Source organism: Gadus macrocephalus, chromosome 11, assembly GCF_031168955.1.
Source record: "Gadus macrocephalus chromosome 11, ASM3116895v1".
NCBI classification, from domain to species: Eukaryota; Metazoa; Chordata; class Actinopteri; order Gadiformes; family Gadidae; genus Gadus; species Gadus macrocephalus.
In genome coordinates, this window is record NC_082392.1 from 22,556,685 (window position 1) to 22,579,502 (window position 22,818).

A 22,818-nucleotide genomic window follows, 5' to 3' on the forward strand; every position below is an offset into this window, starting at 1 on the left:
TCATTTTCTCTTTCTCAACGTCTCTTCCCTTACCTGCATGCCTCTCTCTCTCACTCTCTATCTCACTCTTTCCATCTATCTATCTCGCCCTGTTTGAAGGAACATCTATACTTAATGCAGGGTACCCTAACCATGGACCTATTAAAGAAAAGACAGCAGATTAAAAAATGGCGTCCATTCATTCCGATGAAAACTGCTCAATGGCGCAGGGCAACATCAAGGAGAGATTTGCTTCCGCATCATGGGAGCCAGCCACGCCCTTGTGCATGACGTGCCGGATGCAGAAATATTCTCGTTGTCTAGCATTGTTAGTATTGTAGCATCATAAGCGAGCGGTCTATCTACACATCCCTCGGCGACTTTAAGTGACAAAAAGTCAACACAGTGCCTAAATACATCAACGTCATTCATATTAAGCAAAAGGAAAAACCTCAGACACGAGAAGTTAACTGAGCCGTCCACTGAGCCCTCTCGGATGCCAGGCCGAAAAAACATTTGTTTCACTACGACTCCTTTCAGCTGCCCTCCCCTCCTTCTCCTGCAAAAAATAAATAAATAAAACGGCTAATAAAACGCTTGAGGTGGCGATTTGGAAAGAGAAAACTTACATTTCATTAGTACATTGTATAAAGATAATTATGAGCCTCTGATTGATATCCAGACATTTTTTGCGGGGACAAATTCCCCACTTGCAGTGGAGTGAACGGAGATATCTACTTCCGGGCCCCTTGAATCGAGGGACCCGTCCACAGCCCGCTTAAACAGCTGCAATACCAGGCTTTGCCGCTGAGCACTGATGGTTTGCGGAAGTATGCACTGTTCCTGGGGGCTTGACCCTAACCCCTATGTGTGTCCTTGTGTGTGTGTGCGTGCGTGTGCGTGTGTGTGAGTGTGTGTGTGTGTGTGCGTCCACTACTTGTATGTGGCTTATGAGCTCTACTGTGATGGCTTGACGGAATGACAGAGCAGCAGGGAACCAGTGGTCTGTCATTAGGAACTAATCTAGACCATCTAGAGTCTAAAGTAGCTTTTCAATTGGTCATTATGCAGTACAACTGCAATGATGAGAACATTATACTATACTTTACAAATACTGAGCAAACCTGAATTGGTGATCCTTTTGTTTGAAGAAAAAAGGTCCCACTGTGAAAAGATTTAAGAGTCCTTGGTTCCGAGCATCAATCAAAGGCTCATAGAAAAAACACCTTCCCCTGGTGGGTCCTGAAAGGTCCTTGTCCCTGATCACAGAGGATCACACAGCTGTCCTCTCTGTAGCACATAGAAGGCCCAGTCTGCTGGTCCTAGAACAGCTAGACCTGCTTGTGGTGTAGACACGCTTGTCTTCCAGAGCTGCTGCTGGTCCAGACCAGGGTTGTGAACGGTTACAAAAATGTGTAAACGGTTACACGACTCCTTTTTATTTGTGTACACGGTTAACCGTTTTTTTGTTTTTTATTAAAGTGGACCGCAGTCGCGCTATACGACCAATGGAGGGTGCAGCCGCTTTTCAGAAAGATTCCTCTGCATCACTGCCGCCACTCAAATGCCAGACATATACAATTATGCTTTATAAAGTAGGCTAGCCTAAATAAGTCACACAGAAAACTGAAATCTCTATTTATAAGGGACAAGAAAAACAAAGGATTTTTCAATACCAGTTTATTATGCACTGATAATATCAACATGTCGAATGGAAACATTTCTCCGTGTCATATACAGATCAACTCAACAGCAGCAACGAAAACGGCAGCCTCGAAAAAGTTTAATGATGCTGATTCTCTCAGCGTGTCTTCTTTTCGTTATCGTTGCATGGTCTGGAAAACAAATAATAAAAGTCTATAAGCTTTTATAAATGGCCAAGATCAACATTAATCAAACAATGATGATAATTCCCATAGTGGGAATAGCCTGAATAATAGTTATATTAATTACCTGGGCAGATTCTTGTTAAGGAATATCAGCATTTTCACGTTGTCGGGAAGAAGCCGAGAGCGTTGCTTTGGCACCAGTAGGCCTGCAGTGGAGAAAACTCTCTCTGACGGAAGTAGCTGGAATGCTCAGAAACCTTTTGGCAAGCCTGGACACTACGGGATATTTCTGTTCAATGGTTTTCCACCATGCAAGGGGGTCTGTGTCCAGGTGACATGCAGGGAGATAGAGATACCTCTCTAACTCTGACTCGGGGTGCTCCTCTTCCTCATATGGCGCACCTAAGAGGTAGGCCATGGCACTGCTTTTCTTTGGTTGTTTTGGAGCTGTAATATCGTCCCCGCTCTCCTCATCCAGCTGTAATCCTCGACTTGCCCTTTCCTTGTCCTTTTCATCTTCAAAAACCGCCTCCATGTGGGTCTTTGCCGCAGCTTGCATGTCAGGTGACAGAAACCTGAGCTTCTTGTGTCGGGGTCGAGGACTGCAGCCACGACAGCAGGCTTTGATGCAGTTATAGTGTCCCATGGAGGAACCTTTTGGCCAGTGATTCTCGCACAGTGTTCACAAAAGTCGCGACTTTGTCATTACCACCTGATGGCTGCAATTGTTCATTCATCAGGCCGCACACCATCGGGTAGACCACTGAACCGCCTCCTCACCGCAGCTTGCTGTTGTGGCCATCGCCAATGCTTTCAGGACAGGATCCAGCTCCTCCATGAGTCTCCAGTACTCATCTTTTAACTTGAGGTTGCACTCATCCGCGGGTTTGGTAACAGAGCGGTCTGACAGCACAGCGCAGACAGCCCACCGTTGCTCTGTCAGCCACTCAAACATTCCATATATGGAATTCCATCGGGTCTTGCAGCACTGTATAAGTGCATGTTCTTTGACGGACATCTGCTTTTGCTTCACAGCAAGTGCTTGCGTAGCAGTTGTGCTGTGATGAAAATGCGCAACCAGTTTGCTGCACGCTCCAATCATGCACTCCAGGATCTGGACAGCCTTGAACCCGTCATTGATAGCCAGTTGGAGCATGTGCGCAAAGCAACAGACCGACTCCCAATAACAGGCTTGGTTGGCCTTTACAATATTTGCAGCGTTATAGTGCACGCACGCACTTAACCGTCCACTGACCTTCCACTCCACCACCACCAACTCCATTTGCAGATTTTCTGCTGTGTGGCTCTCTTCCATATTTTGTGTGGCCAATACATGGGCCTGCATTTGCCACTCTTGTGCCGTGTTCCAATACCCGTACTGTCCGCACTTACTAGCCAAAATTTTAGTACACAGTACGTTCCAATTCAGATCCGGCGAAAAGAAGTATACTTCAAGGACCCGGATGCCGTACTCAAAACGGGCTAATCGTGAAGTGTGGATCGAAGGACACTCCCCGTACTCAACGGCAGCCATCTTAGCTACGTAGCGGAAGAGGCGGAGCCAGGCTGAGCCAAAGTCGGCGCATTTTCCACATAGCCTGCATTAATAGAGTCATTTTGTAGTTTTTATAGTTTTTATAGCTTTTTATAGCTGCTAGGCGTAAAGAGTTCACCGTTCAAAGCGGGATGTTTATTGCGGGGGAGGAGCCACGGCGGCAGTCGTGATCGTCATTTCCGGTAAGTGCACCACATAGTACTCGATTTGGAACAGCACTCACATCTAAAAAATTAGCGTACTCAAGTGAGTACGGATAGTGCAGATAGTGTACTTCCTTTAAGTATACTCATGGAAGTAGCATCAGTTGCATGTCAAGGGCCACCATTTCACCAATTAAGTTGGTGATTGAGTCGCTCCGTCCCTTCTCACACTTCTTGCCTGCAAAATGCCGCATGGTCGTCGGTCGTGCCCCAGAACGTCTAGCACCTATGTTAGCCCCACCACCGGTCTCCGTTTCAGACCACCTTGTCAGATGTTTCCAGCGCAGGTGATTGTTCATCGACCCTGTGCTGTTTTTAAAAGCTACATGTACACCACAGTGTTCATTTCACTTGGTCTCCTTTCGCATTTTTCGTTTTTTCGTTTTTTTTTATGCGTATGACTTTTTAGCTACAGGCTTTTCTAATGTCTAATTTTGGCTGCTGGTGTATGTGGTGCATTTCCCTATCCTTAAAGGGGACCTATTATGCTTTTCGACTTTTATGACCTATAAACGTTGTTATAATGATTGATAGTCGTGTTTAACCATACACAAAAAACGATGTAGATTTTCGGGAAACTCTTCCTCTCATCTGGGCGCTTTCATCCTTCTCTGTCAACGCTCCGTTTCGTCCTTCTCCGCCCCCTCGCCCCCCTCCTGCCAACCTAACTCAGTTGTGATTGGTTACCTTCCTTGGAGCGCGCGCGGGGGCAGATTTGACCAGGCATATGGGGGCGTGGCAGGAGTACGTCTACGTAGATGTTTCCCGGAAATGTGAACAAGTGAATCGCAATCGTTGTCCCGAGTGTTTAGCGCTCTGCACAGCCACCCCAGACTGTCAGCAGGGAATACGACGAAATGCATGTACGTCATTATTTGACACTTTAGAATGGTTAAACATGACTATCAATCATTGTAACAACGTTTACAGGTCATAAAAGTCGAAAAAGCATAATAGGTCCCCTTTAACGTAAACATTAACCAATAGGCCTGCCCCGACGTGAGTCAGACATGACGATTGGTCTTTCCTTTCCTTCTCAAATTGCATGTTCATCACCCAGATTTTCAAATTTTCTTGGGGGAGAAACCCCCGAACCCCCTGTTTTAAAGGACTCTAACTTCTGGGCTACAGCCCCGAATGTTTCCAATTGCTAGTGACGCTCCTGATGCTAGATATGGGCTAACTTAGCCTATCGGACACGCAATCAGTGCACTTGCAAATGTGCCTGCAAGTATAACCGGTCGTGGAATGACCTTATTTAATCATCAATCTACCGCAAATACGACCAAACAGATGAACATTGAACACATACACAAAGCACACCGTCCAACCCGGCGGATGCTGACAGACAGCCCACAACAAGCCAAACATCACCACGGCGGGCGTGCTCTCTCTCTCTCTCTCTCACTCTCGCACGCCCGCACACAATCACTCCAACTTATCCAACTCCAAGGCTAGGCTGCTTCACTAAGACCACAAGTAACCACAAGGCCTTCATAACCATGCAGTATGCCGAAGCCGAAAAGGACACACGCACGGTCGCACACACTCATCTTATGCAAAACAATCCGTTTTATCATCAACATTCAGTCACTGCAAAGATTTAAAGACTAGCCTCGCTCTTACCATAAGTTAGAATGGACCCAAAGTATGTGATTGATGGTCTGGTTTGGCTTTCGTTTACTATCCGTTTATAGTATGACTTCTCAACATTACGTCTTTCTTGTGTTAGGCGCACATGGCTAATTTGCATACGCGCACAGGATTGGCTGCCTCCGCAAGGCAAATAATATAACATATTTAATTATCTTTCTATCTGTCTATCTATCAACGCATGTGTCTAGTTTTAATGTGAGGTGTTTTGTGTGTGTCCAGTCAGATTTGTTGTCTCCCTTGTTCTGTGTGGTCTTGTAGGCTATACTGTGTGAGCCGAATCACCTAAATTAATTCCCGATAATTTGTGTAGTAATAAAGACTTGACTAGGCTATCTATCTATCTCGGCCAGGGGTTCTCAAAGTTTGGACAGCTGAGGGCCAATTTAGGAACCCAAAATGAGGGCCGCCAAAGAAAAAAATATCAGGCGGGAAACGCCGTCAGCATCCCAGTGGTGAAGTCAAAAATTATTCGCCAAAGGCGAAGGTTTATTTGGAGTTATTAGCGGTCATTTTGCAATGAAAACAATATCGAGTTTGAGATGTCAATCATGGGAAATTGCCCAATATCCCGAGATAGCGAACCAATCAAATTGCGCCATCTTAGGAGGCTCACGTGTAGCATATACTAACTATATATAATATCTATGTATTTATCTATGCATCTGTATAATCTGCTGAACACTCATTTACTAGTCTCTACTCTCAAGGTTCTCAATGTGGCTTTGGTCGTTTCTCCCCAACGTGACATCATACAATGCATTCTGGGGGAAATGAGAATCAATAGCAAACAGCTAAAATAGTACCTACTTTTTCGTATTACATTCCGTTTTGTGATACCTAACAACATTAAATACAATAAATAACAGTTTAAATCTTTATTACCAACAAGTAAATTGCTGAAGAAAAAAAAAAAAAAAGACAATTGTACTAATCTGGTTACTTGAGAGGTTAAGATTTGAATCTTAAACTCCAAGACACGCCCCTTCCGTAAGTATAACTTCTAATAGACACACTGACCAATGGCAGCCAAGGATAGGACACAAGGATTTAGACACAAGATGTCATCACTGAAGGCTTCCAACTACCATGCTACCTCAAAGGGAGCTCATCGAAGAACCGCCATCATCATCATCAAAGTCAGAGCAAATCAATTATTGATCACTCACATCCTGTCAGCTAACACATCAATACAACCTAATCAACAAAACCACACAACTTTGCCTCTCAACATGATTCCGTCATGTGAATAATACATGAGCATATTACCCATTATGCTTTGTAAAGCAGGTCCGGGCCTGTGATGACCATGGCGAGTGATGGTGAGTGTGGGGTACATACCATATACAGCGATCCATGGTGAACACAGGCTCCTGTAAGAAGAGATGGGGTGGGCATTAGCGTGAGGAGCCACAGTGAGAAGAAGTTCCCCATACAGGTCAAGGATTCATGGCCACAAACTGCTTCATAAACACCTACAATGTTCTCATCTGCAGTCAGAATCTGGTTTATGTGCATGTATATGTTGGCCTGTGTCCACCCAAATAAGGCAGATAGGCATTTGTAAAGTCCGCTGACTAGGGTCATCTATCTGTGTGGACACTATATATGGGAACATTATGAAATGGCGAAATGGCTAATCAACATCACACCAGATTGTCACAAAATTCAGGCATTTAAGTTTTGGAAAAGAGTTTGGTGTTGTTAAGGTAATTAGTAAGACTATAGGGGAAAGCAGGGACTATGGTAAAAGGAAAAGTCCATCTAGTTGGACCCTGCAGCGACATAAATCCAAATCCTGTTAGGGTTTAGTGTTTCGGGAGAAATTACTCCAAGTGTTTCATACTGCGACTCTGTGCAGGAAGTATACCTGTAGGGCATATTATCTGAAACACCTACAGATAATTTAAACCTGTTCCCGCCAGACTGCTCTTGCCTGACAAGATGGTCACGTTTCACAAAACTCTTCTGCACCATCCTTTGAACAGAAGTCTAGCTGTTGAAGTTCTCTAATATGCTTAAATTTGTCTTATATTCATACAATCCCTATTTGCAGGTATGTAAAGTAAAATCTAATTTAATCTAACTTTAAACGTGTGTTTTTCTATTTGGAGTTTCTATAAAAAAAAAATCGAGAAGTGGTCACAAAGAGGTTATCTTCACTATACATCTTGTGAGGGAGATCTACACACACTTTTTTAATAGACTTTGATGATGACTATAAATTCAGAAATAAGGTTGACAAGACATGGGTTGTTAACATCGTAGACTTTAACCGAGCTCATTTTGGGGAGAAAAGGTCTTCATCCGTGCTCTGATGATCTTACATGAGTGGCAGGGAGGCTATTACTCATTCATGATGACTCCTAAACCAAACACACAAGCGTGGTGCACAGCAGGAATCTGTAATAACGGCCTAAATCCGGATTATAACACACCTGGGGATTTACATTCTGCGGGAATTTATTTCATCAATACCTTGCCAAAAACTTTATCCCCAACACATAGCCTAATCTTATATAAACATAGTTTTGTCTTGCTATACGCATAGGCCTATCCCATGACCTGATGCTCTATTTAGGATCACCAAAACAAATATCCTTTTGAAATTTGATACCTCAAAAAGATAAACCAGCACTGGACCAAAGAATACCCACCGTATGCTCCGGGGGAGCCGCAGACCACCGCGGCTACAACGAGCCACCATAAAGCCATGATCACGGCGACCAGCGGGGAATACGACCCGATCCCGAGGAAACGCCGTCTCGCTTGACTTACACTACAATACCTAGCGGAACTACCACCATTATATTGTTATTCTTCAAACGTTGAAACAAATGGCGCCAGCGGACCAGGGAGTAAATAATATAGTCTACTGCAGAAAAAGAGTTGGACGGGTTTGTAGAGTCGAGGAGCGCACCGATCTCTCCGCGTCGCGGTCTGAAGGAATGCGGTCCGAAGTGTTCCCTCGGCGGACTAACTTCCCCTCCGGTACCGGCAGGTGTTCTCCAACCTGCGAAGCTCGACCAGCAAGGCGATTAAATCGCGTCCAGATAAATTAACCCTATAATTAGCATACTACACAGACAGGACGGCTCGCACGACACAGCTGCAGTCTGAATGGGTCCTGGTGGTGGGAGCCGTCCTAGTGCCCATGGGTCCCACCCCTCGTTACACCCCCAAGCCCAACTCTTTTAGAGGACTCAAATCACAGCACTGCCTGTCTGCTGCAGAGATGCGCTCAGTCAGAACCACACACTGGTCATACCGGTGAGAGGGCACACTATGGTCTATGGAACACTTTATGGTCACACACATAGGCCTACACATTAGCCAATACTCACCACTCAGTGAGGTTTGTAGTAAGTTATATTCAGCATGCTTAGGGCTAGTCATTGTTAGAATCATTCACTTTAAGGCTCAGATTCCTTGTTGTCACATGGTGGTAGAAATCTGGTGACCGCGACTTTTGTCATTTTCTCTCCTCCATCCCTCCCCCGTCCACAGGATACCATGGTCCACTGGACTGCCCGGGTGGAATGTCTCGTATTTACTTTGAAGTCGTTCCATGCCTTTCTATCAAAAAAAAACAAAAAAAACAGGAGGCCTACCGGGCGACCTGTCACAAGTTACGATCACTTCTGATCCCATGATTTCTGACATCCTAAATGAGTAGGGCAAACCCAACGTGGTCCCTCAGAATAGAAACGAGCCCATATATTTTTTTTTATAGATCGGGTTTTGTTCATAAATAAAAATTGGGATGTCATCAATAACTTTGAACTTTTCACCCCTGGTTATGGTAGAGCTATCCATCCCGGACCATAATGTGACGGTAGGCCTAACTTTCACAGGACCGACAGGTGAGGGTTGATCTACCCGTAACCGGACCGATAGTTAAGCCTACTCGCCACTCTCCTACAAGCCACAAAATATCGTGGAACACAACCATTGTCCTCACTAACAAGGCAGTTTTCTGGCAAAGTTCCACCTGTTAAACCAATCGAACGGGAGAAAATGTTGAGCTACAACTAGACCTACTAGAGAACGTACAACAGAGTCTCACTCAGAGACTGCCCCCTGGTGGACGTTGTTATTGGCTATTTTTTACGTGTGTGTGTGTGTGTGTGTGTGTGTGTGTGTGTGTGTGTGTGTGTGTGTGTGTGTGTGTGTGTGTGTGTGTGTGTGTGTGTGTGTGTGTGTGTGTGTGTGTGTGTGTGTGTGTGTGTGTGTGTGTGTGTGTGTGTTGACAAACACTCACTCAGAGACGTTGCCAGCAGGAAGGAGGACACCTTGGAGCTTGAATACCTGAGATGAGGTCACTAACTGAGGTCAGTTACTTAAACCGGGCAAGTCTCATGTCTTCCATTAAGTCGGTCAGTTTTCTGTTTGACACCAGTGACTCATTGTTTTCGTGGTGTATTGTAATACCTTCTTGGATTAGCAGATTAAGAATTCTTTATACAATATTCGGGGACAGATTACTAGGTTCGACTACTGGAGCAAGATGGATAATTAATGAAAAGACACAGTTTAGTTTGACGACTTATCATTCAAAACTCGTTTCTTTAAACAGTACAAATCAAACTTAACCTTATACTTTATAAATTGCATAAACTACGTACATAACCTTGGCCCCAAGTAGGAAATGAAAAGAGAATAAAAGAAAATGCAACCCGGGATTGTAATTGTCTCTACCGTGGTGAAGTCAGGCCCCGTTTACACGAAGGGTAAACGCAGATATTTCCACACGGTTTGGCCTCTCATTTACACGAAAACGCTGTTTTTTTCACAGAAAACGATCATTTCTAAAAACTCCCGCCAAAGTTGAGATTTCTGAAAACGCTGGTTATGTGTTGTCGTGTCAACGGGGAGAAAAGGGGTTTTAGCCTTAATATGTCCATGGTTTTCCTTTAATATGTCAACGGGGAGAAAAGGGGTTTTAGCCTTAATATGTCCATGGTTTTAGCAGAGCCCGTCTACGAAGAGCCTGGGCACTCCCTATACGCCCCATTGTACCGATTTTGGTTGTAGTTCCATGAGACATCCACTGGGGGTGATCGCGGGCGAGTCCAGATTGAATGGGAGTCTATGGGGCTAAACGGCTAATTATGCCTCTTTCACCTGCTTGTCGTTGAAATATCGCAAATTTTATTGTAGATTCCGCAAGTTCAATATAGATTATGGTTCAAAAGTCAAATGAGTGAGTACTTATGTCCTTTCGATTTCTTACAGTTTGGGCCGTTGTTGGCCATACATGCTAGCATTCTGCTAATGAATGCTGATTGGTCAGGGACGGACTTGCGACTGATTACGACCAGAGACCCCTCTTGACGGCATCTGAAGCTGAAGAGCAATCAGAAACGTGTTAACTCAATTTTTGCGTACTGTATTTATATTTTCCTGCATGCCCTTTTATTTTTTAGATAGTATGTATGGTGAAAGTACATGGGCATAAATGGAATTTCTTCCATTTCTTGTGTTCAATGTTCAATGTGTTATATACATGGTAGGTACGGTATGACCACCTTAAATAATACAGTCAATATCCCGCTCAATATCATTTAATCTGTCATTGTCTATTTTTCGAAAATAAAGATAGTTTAAAAAAGAAATGCCTCGTAAATGTGCAATGATAAACTGCACTTACAGTGGAAACGGATTGTCCGTCTTTTCGTTTCCCAAGGACAGAAAAAGGTAACGTTCTTGCTTGCTCCTGTATGAATGGTCCTGGCTACCTGAGGCTTCACCTGGTAAGGAAAGTTGCGCTGGAGCCCGGGTAATATCGCACATGGCTTATTCAAGTTGCGCGCTAGACATTCTCTAAAGTGTCGAGACTCAAGCACTTAACTCACCTTAACCGATTGTTCCATACAAATGGTTAGTTAACGATTTAACAACTTCGGACTTGGGCTAATGACCTTGCACAGAGGGAAAACCATCTACACCACTTGTCATTGATTTCTATGCATTCACTGATCTTTACAGATGGGTTTGTTTTAAGCCATTGAATATAATTGCTCTGCCATGCAACACATTATAAGCTACACATGTTTGTTGAATGAGAAATATGGTCTGGGTCACATTGAAACAGTAACAGTTGTATAACAGTAATTATACAAACATTATACCAACATTGCAACAGGCAAGTTTATTCAAACATCACACTAACAAGAACACAATAAGAACAGTAACTAATAAAAAAAAAGAGAAATGATTTAACAACACTGAACATACTGAACAGAGGCAGGGGAAAAGGACAGAGGAAGAAGACTTGTCCGTTGTCACAGCATCAAGGTCCGACTGTAGAGATCAAGAAAGGAAGAGGCATGGGGAGAACAACAGAACACTGCTCTCTAGCAGATTGTTTACTGATATAAACTAAATTGATGCAGTCTTAAAATTATGATTCTAATCCAGGTTTCTATTTTAGGAGAAAGAAATGGCTCATAATCGTTACTAAAAAAAAAAGCTTTATCATCGGCACCAGTGAGGATTAGAAAAAACACTCTCTGTAAGTAACATACATATGTAAAACATTCGCGCATTTCTTTTTTTTACATTAGCTCACTAAAACTCTGGCTGCATCCGAATACTTAGTACATACTATTTCTGTCCAGTGTCTACTACTTGACCATACTACACTTGACTGTGTAGTACGGTCTACAGCTATGCGTAGAACGCCTCCGAACGCTTCCGAACATCGCCGAAACTCCACCGGAAGTTTGGAGATGACGTATCTCCCCTCAGATGCCGGCAAAATTACCTTGATAAGTTACCTGTTTTCCGTCTTGTCATCGTTGCTATTAAATTAAAAATGTCTCTTTTTACTTAATTACTTACTTTACTATTTTACTCTTTTTAATGTCTCTTTTTTTCGCCGCTTTCTACAACGTCTTTCTGGTGGTGACGAGTCAGCCATCTCTTCTTCGTTCGTTACTAGACTCCTGTTGCATTGTGGGATAGCGTAGTGAAGTCCGTGATTTACTTTGGCGGTAGTACCAGAGCCCGTCTACGAATATTAGACATTCTCTGGTAGTACGCATTCGGAAACGTCTTCCGTACTACAGAATGCATACTGAGTATTCGGACGCGCTATATTTTTTGCGTACTACAAAATGCATACTATATAGTATGCAAGTATGAGTATTCGGATGCAGCCTCTGTAACTAGGGTATTAAGCAAAAAAAAGCCTTACCTCCAACAGCTGGTGTTATCGTTGCGGGAAAAGGGAAGTGCTTTAGAAACTGCCGTAAAGCAGTACCTCTGACAGTATTACAGTGTGTGTCATCGCATGTTTTTAACCCCTTTTTAGAACAGATACGTGACCTTAAAAAATGCAATATTCAGCTGAGTTTATTATCTTAGCCCCACCCTTTGATAGCAACTTTCAAATTACTTAACAAAAAATTACATCGTGAGAAAAGTGGATTCTGAGGATAAAACCCCGTTGGCTCCCATTCATTCTGGACTCGCCTACGAGCGCCCCGCGTGGTCAAAGATCATTACTGCAACCAGTCCAGAAAACCGGAACTAACCCGCGAGTGCCAGTTCTCCTCATATTAGACATTCTCTGGTTTTAGGTTCTGAAGCGTCACATTATGCGCCAGGAAATGCTTAACGTCACATGAGCGCCCTATGTTTACAGTTTGTTTGTTACAGGAAGACGCTCGTGTTATTCGTTGTTGTTGTTGATTCTGAGGATTCTGATTGGCTTGCATGCCTTTATCCTTCTCCCTACTAGAGTTTAGATTCTCTGCCCGAGCCCGAGCCCGACCCGACCCGCGGGCCGGGTCGGGCCAATATTTCCCACCACTATCCTCGAGCCGGGCCTTTGATCGACGATTTTATTTATATTTTTTATCATTGGTTTATTGGCCTAATCTGAGGAGAAATCTATGCCATAAGTAAGGAATAGTCACCGAGAGGCCGGGCAATAAACAGTTTGATATGCCCGGCTCGTGGACGGTTTACCGCCCGAGACGAAGTCGAGAGCGGTAACCTCCTGCAAGCCGGGCATATCAAACTGTTTATTGCCCTGCCTTGGGGTGATTATTCTGTTTATTCTACTTCGCGCCGGCCAACATAATAAAACAATTCAAATACTTTAATAATTAGCCTTTTTCTTATTCGTATTGCATGCTTATTAAATGTTTAAGTTCATCTCCCTCGAAAAGTAGTTCCCTTTAGAACTACGGTGAATAACGTTAGCTCAGCTGTAGGTAACTCGTTTCTATAGCAACCACACTAGGCTGGATCTGATCACTAGTTTAATAACGTAGTTGCTACATTCGTATCAAGTCAGTTTTAATGACGATCGATCAAACATGCACTCCTTGGTTTATTTTTACTATGGACCTCATGTTGGAAATGTATGTGATAGAAATGATTGTTGACGGGGGGGGGGGGGGGGGGGGTGCAAACGATTGTTGACGGGGGGGGATAATAAACGCTCCTATAACGCGCAGCGTGATGCGCACGTTATAAGAGCGGCGGCGCTGGGTGCTGTATGTAATCGAATGACGGAGAAAAAAAATAAAAAAACGCGGCATTGCCTGAGTTCAAGTGTTGTAGTTGCGTCTGTTGTCCACTAGGGGGGTGCTGCAGCACCCGGAGCACCCCACTTCCTGCGTCCCTGTGTGAAGTTATTTTTTCGTTTTGGCAAGTAGCCGTGTAATAAGCGGGATAATGTATAGAACGTCGAGGGTCATTGTCGAAAATAAGCCCCTTCAGGGCGAAGCAAGAACCCTTCGCTGCGCGTCGGTCGGTGTACTGTTCGCCCTGTCGGGGCTTATTTTCCCGATAATGACCGGCGTTCTATACATTATCCCTGACATATATATTTAGCAGAGTATGCCTAGTAAAAAATGTGTACAAAGTTACATATGTATTAAAAAAAAAAGTCGGGTTGAAATGGGGCTCGGGCTCATAATTACGGTTAATGTGTCGGGTCGGGCCGGGCTCGGACAGAACGTGCACGGGCTTGGGCCGGGTCGGGCTTGATTTTCTGGGCCCGATCTAAGCTCTACTACACTGCCGCCCATAGGTTTGGCATAGTTATAATGGTGCTCGACGGCGTATTTATGCGTTTTCATGTAAACTACAAGTTTTTTGAAAACGATGCTGTGTGCACAATGTTATTTTTGAAAACGGAGGGGGGGAAATATTTCCGTTTCTATAAATACCCTGCTACGTATAAACGTGGCCTTAGTTTGTTGTTGGATATTCAACAGATATTCGACAGATATTCAGATATTCATTTCCTATGGAAAAATGCTTTTTGCTCAATAGCTTCCGAGTTAAGGGACCCAGACAGCCCAGACAAATGCAGACCTGTCCTGCTTTGTGGTACTAACAAGACACACCTCACTAAATAAATCATATTTTGCACCTCCCTTTTTTTTCAAATATTTTAAGGATCCCATTAATTTCCTATGGAAAACGGCTTTTAGCTCAATAGCTTCAGAGTTATGGGACCCAGACACCCCAGACCAATGCCTGTCCTGCTATGTGGTACTAACTAGGCACACCTCACTAAAAAATCATATTTTGCACCTCCCTTTTTTTTTCAAATATTTTAAGAATCCCATTAATTTCCTATGGAAAATGGCTTCTTGCTCAATAGCTTCCGAGATATGGGACCCAGACACCCCAGACCAATGCAGACATGTCCTGCTTCGTGGTTTAACAAGACACACCTCACTAAAAATTCATGTTTTGCATCTACTATTTTATTTAAATATTTTAAGAATCCCATTCATTTTCTATGGAAAAAGGCTTTTTGCTCAATAGCTTCTGAGCTATGGGACCCAGACACCCCAGACCAATACAGACCTGTCCTGCTATGTGGTACTAACAAGACACACCATACTAAAAAATCATATTTTGCACCTCCCCTTTTTTCCCAAATTATTAAAAATCCCATTAATTTCCTATGGAAAAAGGCTTTTTGCTCAATAGCTTCTGAGTTATGGGTCCCAGACACCCATGACCAATACAAACCTGTCCTGCTATGTGGTACTAATAAGGCACACCTTACTAAAAATTCATATTTTCCACCTCCCTTTTTTTCAAATATTTTAAGAATCCCATTCATTTCCTAAGGAAAAAGCAATTTTGCTGAATAGCTTCGGAGATATGGTTCGAAGACACCCCAGACCAATGCAGACCTGTCCTGGTTCGTGGTACCAACAAGACTGACTATGGAAAAAGGCTTTTTGCTCAATAGCTTCTGAGTTATGGGACCCAGACACCCTAGACCCATGCAGACCTGTCCTGCTATGTGGTGCTAAGGAGGCACCGCATAGGCACCACATAGCATATTTTGCACCTCCCCTATTTTTCAAATATCTTAAGAATCCCATTCATTTCCTATGGAGAACGGCTTTTTGCTCAATAGCTTCAGAGTAATGGGACCCAGACACCCCAGACCAATGCAGACCTGTCCCACTATGTGATATACTAACAAGACACACCTCACTAAAAATTCAGATTTTGCACCTCCTATTTTATTTAAATATTTTAAGAATCCCATTCATTTTCTATGGAAAAAGGCTTTTTGCTCAATAGCTTCTGAGCTATGGGACCCAGACACCCCAGACCAATACAGACCTGTCCTGCTATGTGGTACTAACAAGACACACCATACTAAAAAATCATATTTTGCACCTCCCCTTTTTTCCCAAATTATTAAAAATCCCATTAATTTCCTATGGAAAAAGGCTTTTTGCTCAATAGCTTCTGAGTTATGGGTCCCAGACACCCATGACCAATACAAACCTGTCCTGCTATGTGGTACTAATAAGGCACACCTTACAAAAAATTCATATTTTCCACCTCCCTTTTTTTCAAATATTTTAAGAATCCCATTCATTTCCTAAGGAAAAAGCAATTTTGCTGAATAGCTTCGGAGATATGGTTCGAAGACACCCCAGACCAATGCAGACCTGTCCTGGTTCGTGGTACCAACAAGACTGACTATGGAAAAAGGCTTTTTGCTCAATAGCTTCTGAGTTATGGGACCCAGACACCCTAGACCCATGCAGACCTGTCCTGCTATGTGGTGCTAAGGAGGCACCGCATAGGCACCACATAGCATATTTTGCACCTCCCCTATTTTTCAAATATCTTAAGAATCCCATTCATTTCCTATGGAGAACGGCTTTTTGCTCAATAGCTTCAGAGTAATGGGACCCAGACACCCCAGACCAATGCAGACCTGTCCCACTATGTGATATACTAACAAGACACACCTCACTAAAAATTCAGATTTTGCACCTCCTATTTTATTAATTATTTTAAAAATCCAATTCATTTCCTTTGGAAAATGGCTTTTTGCTCAATACCTTCCGAGCAATGGGACCGAGACACCCCAGACAAATGCAGACCTGTCCTGGTTCGTGGTACTTACAATACATACCTCACCTAAAATTCACATTTTGCACCTCCTCTTTTATTTACATTTTTTTAAGAATCTCATTCATTCCTATGGAAAACGGCTTTTTGCTCAATACCTTCCGAGTAATGGGACCCAGATACCCCAGACCAATGCAGACCTTTCCTGATATGTTGTCATGGTCCGCCCCTGGTTTTCCCATTCACCTGCATGCCACCCTGATCTCCCCTAATTAACCCAACCACCTTCACCTGTGCTCCCTCTATATAAATCCTCTCTCTTCACTCAGTCTCTGCCAGATCGTCTCTCGATACTCAGAGCTTTCCTGCGTCTCCAGAAACGTTTCTCCAATGCTGATCCTGCCTGTTACAGAACCCTCGCTTGTCTGACCACCCGCCTGTTGTTGAGTCCCCGCCGGCCTGTCTGCTCCCCTGTTTCCGGCTCCTCGTCTGCCTACCTGGTATCGACCACTCGCCTGACCGATTACCCGCCCGCCAACGGTACTGGCGGGCGGCAATTCCTGGCGCACGTCCGCCAGGAATTGGCGAACGCCCAAGTATGCGCCGCCACTCCACCTCTCGTCCCTTCACCCTGTGAGCCCAATGTGGGGATTCCCGAGCGCTATGATGGCGACTCTACCACTTGTAACGCCTTCTTGTGCAACTGCTCCATCATCCTCGCCCTTCAGCCGCTCACCTTCACCTCCGAAGAAGCGTTACAAGAAGCCTTAGCGTTACAAGAAGCCTTAGACCATGAACAACCTCACTGGCCGGGCGCGTCTTTGGGGCACAGCTGAGTGGCGGGGAGGAACCCCCACCTGCCGCTCTTTCCAGACCTTCGTCGACAAACTCAGAAGAGTCTTCGGCACCGGCCCTCTGGGGGCCGAAGCCGGACGGGAACTGTTGGCCCTTTCCCAGGGAAGCCGCTCAGTCACAGACTACGCCATCGACTTCCGTACCATGGCCCCATGAGCGACTTGAACCAAGCCGCTCTACATGATGTCTTTTTGCGGGGTCTGGCTGGGCACATCAAGGACTAGCTCGTCACCCATGACCCACCGTCTACGCTGGAGGGCCTGATCGAGCTCGCCACCCGCCTCGACCTCCGTATCCAGGCTCGCAGGAGGGAGAGGCGTTCAGAGGCTCCATCACGTCCTGCCACGCAGCCCTCCTCTCCCCAGGTTCCCAGTAACCAGAGGCATACTGGTGAGCTCCGTAGTAGACTCTGCCTCTCCCAGAAGACCCATCCTCTCCGGTGAGCACTTGCTATCCTCTTGTTCCCATCCCATAGCCGCCCTCGTCGATTCAGGGGCCGACAAGAGCACCATGGACCGGTCCCTCACTCTGCGCCTGGGACTCCGTCAAGAGAGTGCCATCGTCGATTTTTGCTAGAGCCCTGGATGGACACGTGCTAGGGAGGGTAACTCCTCGGACTAAGCCTGTGCACATGCTCCTGCCGGGGAGCCACAGGGAGACCATCCAGTTCATGCTTCTGCCTACACCCAACCAGCCTGTCATCTTGGGTCACTCCTGGCTTCGCAGGCACAACCCCAACATTGACTGGTCTCCTTGTTCCGTCCGGGAGTGGGGAGTGACCTGTCAGCAGTCCTGTCTCTGGACACCTTCACCGCCGCCTCTTCCCCTTGTTCTTGCCCCAGCCTTGGACATCTACGAAGCCTTCAATAAGGCTAAGGCTACCTCCTTGCCTCCTCACCGTCCCTACGTTTGTGCCATCGATCTGCTTCTGGGCACTTCCACCCCCAAGGGATGCTTGTACTCCCTCTCTGCTCCCGAGCGAGAGGCCATGGAGGAGTACATCCAGAATTCCTTAAAAGCGGGGATCATCCGACCCTCCTCGTGACCGGCTGGTGCGAGGTTCTTCTTCGTGGGCAAGAAGGACAAGTCCCTGAGACCCTGTATCGACTACCGAGGCCTGAACAATATCTCGGTGAAGCAGGCCCGGTTCTACGGGGGTGCATAAGCATGCATTGCACCCCCCAAAAAAATGTTTGCACCCTCAATTGAAAAAATAAATAATAATAAAAAAGATTTTTTTTTTTATAAATATGATAAAAATAATAAAATACTTGCTCACAAAACTAATTGTAATGAAACCTGTGACAATTTCCATTAAATACCGTTGAGATATCAGCATCCAACATCACTCTGACTGTTCACCAAACTGACAAAATCACTCCGCATTTATGTATGGTGTTTTGTTTATATGTTGCTTGGCAACAGTCCGCTCAGTGGGGATCTATTTTTGTTGCCGGAAGCAATTTCATTAGTTTATATGATTAAATAAACAAACAAATCAAAATCTATTGTCAATTATTATTATTAACAGTACATTTTACTAGTATAACTGTTGTATAAAGCAATATCACACTCGAGGTCGCAATGTTGTCGCTCTATATCAGCGCTGCTGTGATTGGCCGCCGGCCGGCATCGTGTGCAAAATGCACGCACCCATATAGAATATCTATGGAGCGCACGGTAGTGACGTTGAACTTCTTCGGCAGCAACAGTTATATATCCGTTGGATATCCAATACATGTATTAAATGTATTATGTTCATAAGAACCCATATTTCTTTTTATTGCATTTATTTACAATCGTGTTAACTTTAAGAGTATTATACTGATTACTTTTTGTTCAAAGTTCAAAGTCTGAAAGTGTTCTTTCCTTGTTCAGCTAAAATCTGTTTTATTTATAAGTGGCAATTTACAATTATTTGTTATGTCAAATATCCTGCCACAATTTATAAAAAATAAACGTTATTTTTGAATTGCAGTCACATGTTGTTTTTTTTGTGTAGAATTCTGTTCTTTTTTACACCTCAAAAACCTATCTCATATTCAAAGCTATCTAAGATATCAATAAGCTAATGTTGCAGCTGAAATGTTCTCCACATCACAAGACATGATATGATACCATCTTTTAAGCACAGTAATTGTTTGTTGTCCCAACATGTCAGTAGAACTACGCAGAAGTGCTTGTCTATGGTAGGAAAAGCCTGTGTGTAAAAAAGTGAAGTCTGAACTGAAGCTGGGTAGCTGGTTTTAGTATAGTACTGGTGCACCCCCTGTAATCTCAGATGCACCCCAAGGCATTCTGTTCTGGAACCGGGCCTGCGGTGAAGAACCGCTATCCCCTTCCACTACTCTCCAATGCCTTTGAGCTGCTTCAGGGGGCAAGCTCTTCACCGAGCTCGACCTGAGAAATGCTTACCAGCTGGTCCACATTCGAGACGGAGATGAGTGGAAGACTTCAACACACCAACGGGCCATTACGAGTATCTCGTGATGCCCTTCGGCTTGACCAACGCCCCGGCAGTCTTCCAAGCGCTGGTCAATGAACTGCTGCGGGATATGTTAAACAAGTTTGTCTTCGTGTTCCTGGAAGACATCCTGTTTTTTTCCCGCAACCTTGAGGAGCACGTCACCCGCGTCCGGTCGGTTCTCCGCTGCCTCCTGGACAACTCCTTGTACGTCAAGGCGGAGAAGTGCGAGTTCCATGCGCCCTGTCTCCTTCCTGGGATATATCATCGCGAAGGACTGCCTGCGGATGGATCCAGCCAAGGTCTCTGCTGTGACCTCCTGGCCGGCCCCGGAAACACAGAAGCAGCTGCAGTGTTTCCTAGGGTTTGCCAACTTCTATCGACGGTTCATCAGAGGTTTTTGTTCCATCGCCTCCCCCCTCTCGCCCCTCACCTCACCCAAGATCCCCTTCCGCTGGTCTGACGAGGCACAAGACTCCTTCAACACCCTCAAGACTCGCTTCACCACCAACCCCATCCTTCAGATCGCCGAACCTGAGCGTCAGTTCATATTGGAGGTGGACGCATCCAGTGTGGGAGTACAGACGGTCCTTTCCCAGCGCCTTCGACCAGAAGATTCACCCCTGCGCCTTTTACTCTCGCCGCCTAACCCCCTCGGAGAGAAATTATGATATTGGCAGCAGGGAGCTTCGGGCGGCGAAGCTGGCCTTGGAGGAGTGGCGGCACTGGCTAGAGGGTACCAGGGTTCCGTTCGTGGTTTGGACCGATCACCGTAACCTGGAGTATATTCGGTCCGCCAAGAGGCTCAACTCCAGACAGGCCCGCTGGTCACTGTTTTTCGACTTCACCTTGTCCTATCACCCTGGTTCTCGTAATGTTAAGCCTGATGCTCTCTCCCGACAGTTCCCAGAGTTCCCTGACGAGACGGTTGATCCTCCACCATTGTTCCAGGCTCCTGCCTCGTCGCCTCTGTCACCTGGGAGATAGAGGAAAGGGTGCGGGCCGCGAGCCTGCCCCCAGTTCCTGTCCCCCTGACCGCCTGTACCCGGCATCCAGCGGACCCGGTACTTCCTGCAGCGACGCCTCTGGTGGTTGTCTCTGGGGGAGGATGTCCAGGGCTTCGTCAACGCCTGCCCTGTATGGAACCGGAATAAGACCTCTCGCCGCCCACCAGCCGGCCTCCTGCATCCATTGCCCATCCCCCATCGTCCCTGGTCGCATATCTCCCTGGACTTTGTGACTGGTCTACCTGCGTGCAAAGGCCACACTGTCGTCCTCACCATTGTCGATCGATTTATTTAGCTGGCCCATTTCATTCCCCTTGCTAAACTCCCCTCTGCCAGGGAGACTGCGGAACTGGCCCTCCACCACGTCTTCCGCCTCCATGGACTGCCCACTGATGTCATTTCTGATCGGGGGCCCCAATTCAAGTCGGTCTTCTGGAGGGAGTTTTGCAGCCTAGTTGGGGCTTCCATCAGCCTGTCTTCCGGCTTCCATCCCCAGTCCAATGGACAGAACCAAGATCTGGAGACCACCCTTCGCTACCTGGTGAAAAGCAATCCGGCTTCCTGGTCCGACCAGCCAGTGTGGGTAGAGTATGCGCATAACACCCTCACCTGCTCATCCACAGGCCTCTCTCCATTGCACAAGCTCTCATTCACCACTGCAGATGCACCTGGGACCAGGCGCGCACTAGCCTTACCAAATCCGCGGACCGCCTCGCTGCCGCCACCAACAAGTGCCGTTCACCGGCCCCTGTCTACCATTCTGGCCAGAAGGTCTGGCTCTCCACCCGCGACCTCCCCCTTAAGTTGGAGTGTCGCAAGCTGTCCCTCAGGTTTGTAGGCCCCTTCCCCATCACTCGTGTCATTAACCCGGAGGCGGTACGCCTTCGGCTCCCTAGATCCTTGAGGATCTACCCGACATTCCATGTCTCCAGAGTCAAGCCCGTCCAGGAGAGCCCTCTGGCTCCTCCCGTTCCGCCTCCTCCTCCCCCTCAGCTCGTCGACGGCGGTCCGGTGCACACTGTCCAGCGCCTCCTTCGCCCCCGCCGCCTTGGACGTGGGGTACAGTACCTGGTGGATTGGGAGGGGTACGGTCCGGAGGAGCGCTCCTGGATACCGGCTCGCTTCATCGTGGATGCCCGTCTCATCTCGGACTTCCACCGGTCTTTAGTTTTCTTTTTTGGGTTAAAATATTTGTGTTGATTATGGCAACGACTAATTACTGAGATTCTATACAAACCGCTGGAGGTCATAATTGTACAATGAGAGAAAGATATATATATATATATATATATATACTGTATATTTATATATATATATACACACAGCCGGCAGTGACCTCCCCTGACCTCAGTGTTCTTGGTGAGATGGAGGAAGGATAATCATAACAAAACAAAGAATCACACAAAGAGCTTAGAAAGTTGACCCAGTTTTATTTTGGTATGTTGATTTGAGAGATGGCCGTCTAGCCTGGCTCAGTATTTACACTACTTGTCTGATTCGTCTTGTTCCCCAGCCCTCCTATTCTGCCACTTGCATAGATGAAGGTACGCCATGCCCCGCCCCTATTGGTCCCCCCTGGTGGTGAAGCGAGAGGTTGGATCTGCAGGGAGGAAAACCTAGCAAAGTACTTATGGACAACAGGATTCTTTGCTTTTGCTCTCCAATTGATCAGGATGGGATGTGGTGGGGAAGTTCTAAGGCCGTTGTTGGCCATGGAGACATGGTTCCGTGTGATAACTCTCCACATCAAGGAACAAGTGCAGGCTGGAAGTATTGGGGGCTGGTGATCTACTTCCTGAAGCCACGACAGGAAGGAGGTCACCACAGAGGAGGAAGGCTGTTGAATGATGCCACCTTTTTAAAGTGAATAGTTGTTGAGTGACAACACAAACACACACACGCACTCACTCACACACAC

General features: G+C 45.8%; 1 protein-coding gene and 1 long non-coding RNA gene across 4 annotated transcripts in view; both read right to left on the reverse strand.

Moving 5' to 3' along the window:
- Nucleotides 1-8,401, reverse strand: part of fras1 (Fraser extracellular matrix complex subunit 1) — a 157,282-nt gene extending 148,881 nt beyond the window's left edge. For all 3 annotated transcript variants that reach the window (XM_060065890.1, XM_060065889.1, XM_060065888.1), the window contains exons 1-2: nt 7,877-8,401; nt 6,561-6,592 (exon numbers count right to left, since the gene is read on the reverse strand). In XM_060065890.1, the coding sequence (XP_059921873.1) occupies nt 6,561-6,592; nt 7,877-7,934 (90 nt within the window). In that variant the 5' untranslated portion in view covers nt 7,935-8,401. The remainder of the gene's footprint in view (nt 1-6,560; nt 6,593-7,876) is intronic.
- A 2,950-nt stretch (nt 8,402-11,351) lies between these two features.
- Nucleotides 11,352-12,502, reverse strand: LOC132468311 (uncharacterized). Its single transcript, XR_009528203.1, has 2 exons — nt 12,418-12,502; nt 11,352-11,522 (listed from the first exon to the last, which is right to left on the reverse strand). It is a non-coding gene; the product is annotated as an uncharacterized LOC132468311 (long non-coding RNA).
- Between the last annotated feature and the right edge of the window lie 10,316 nt (nt 12,503-22,818).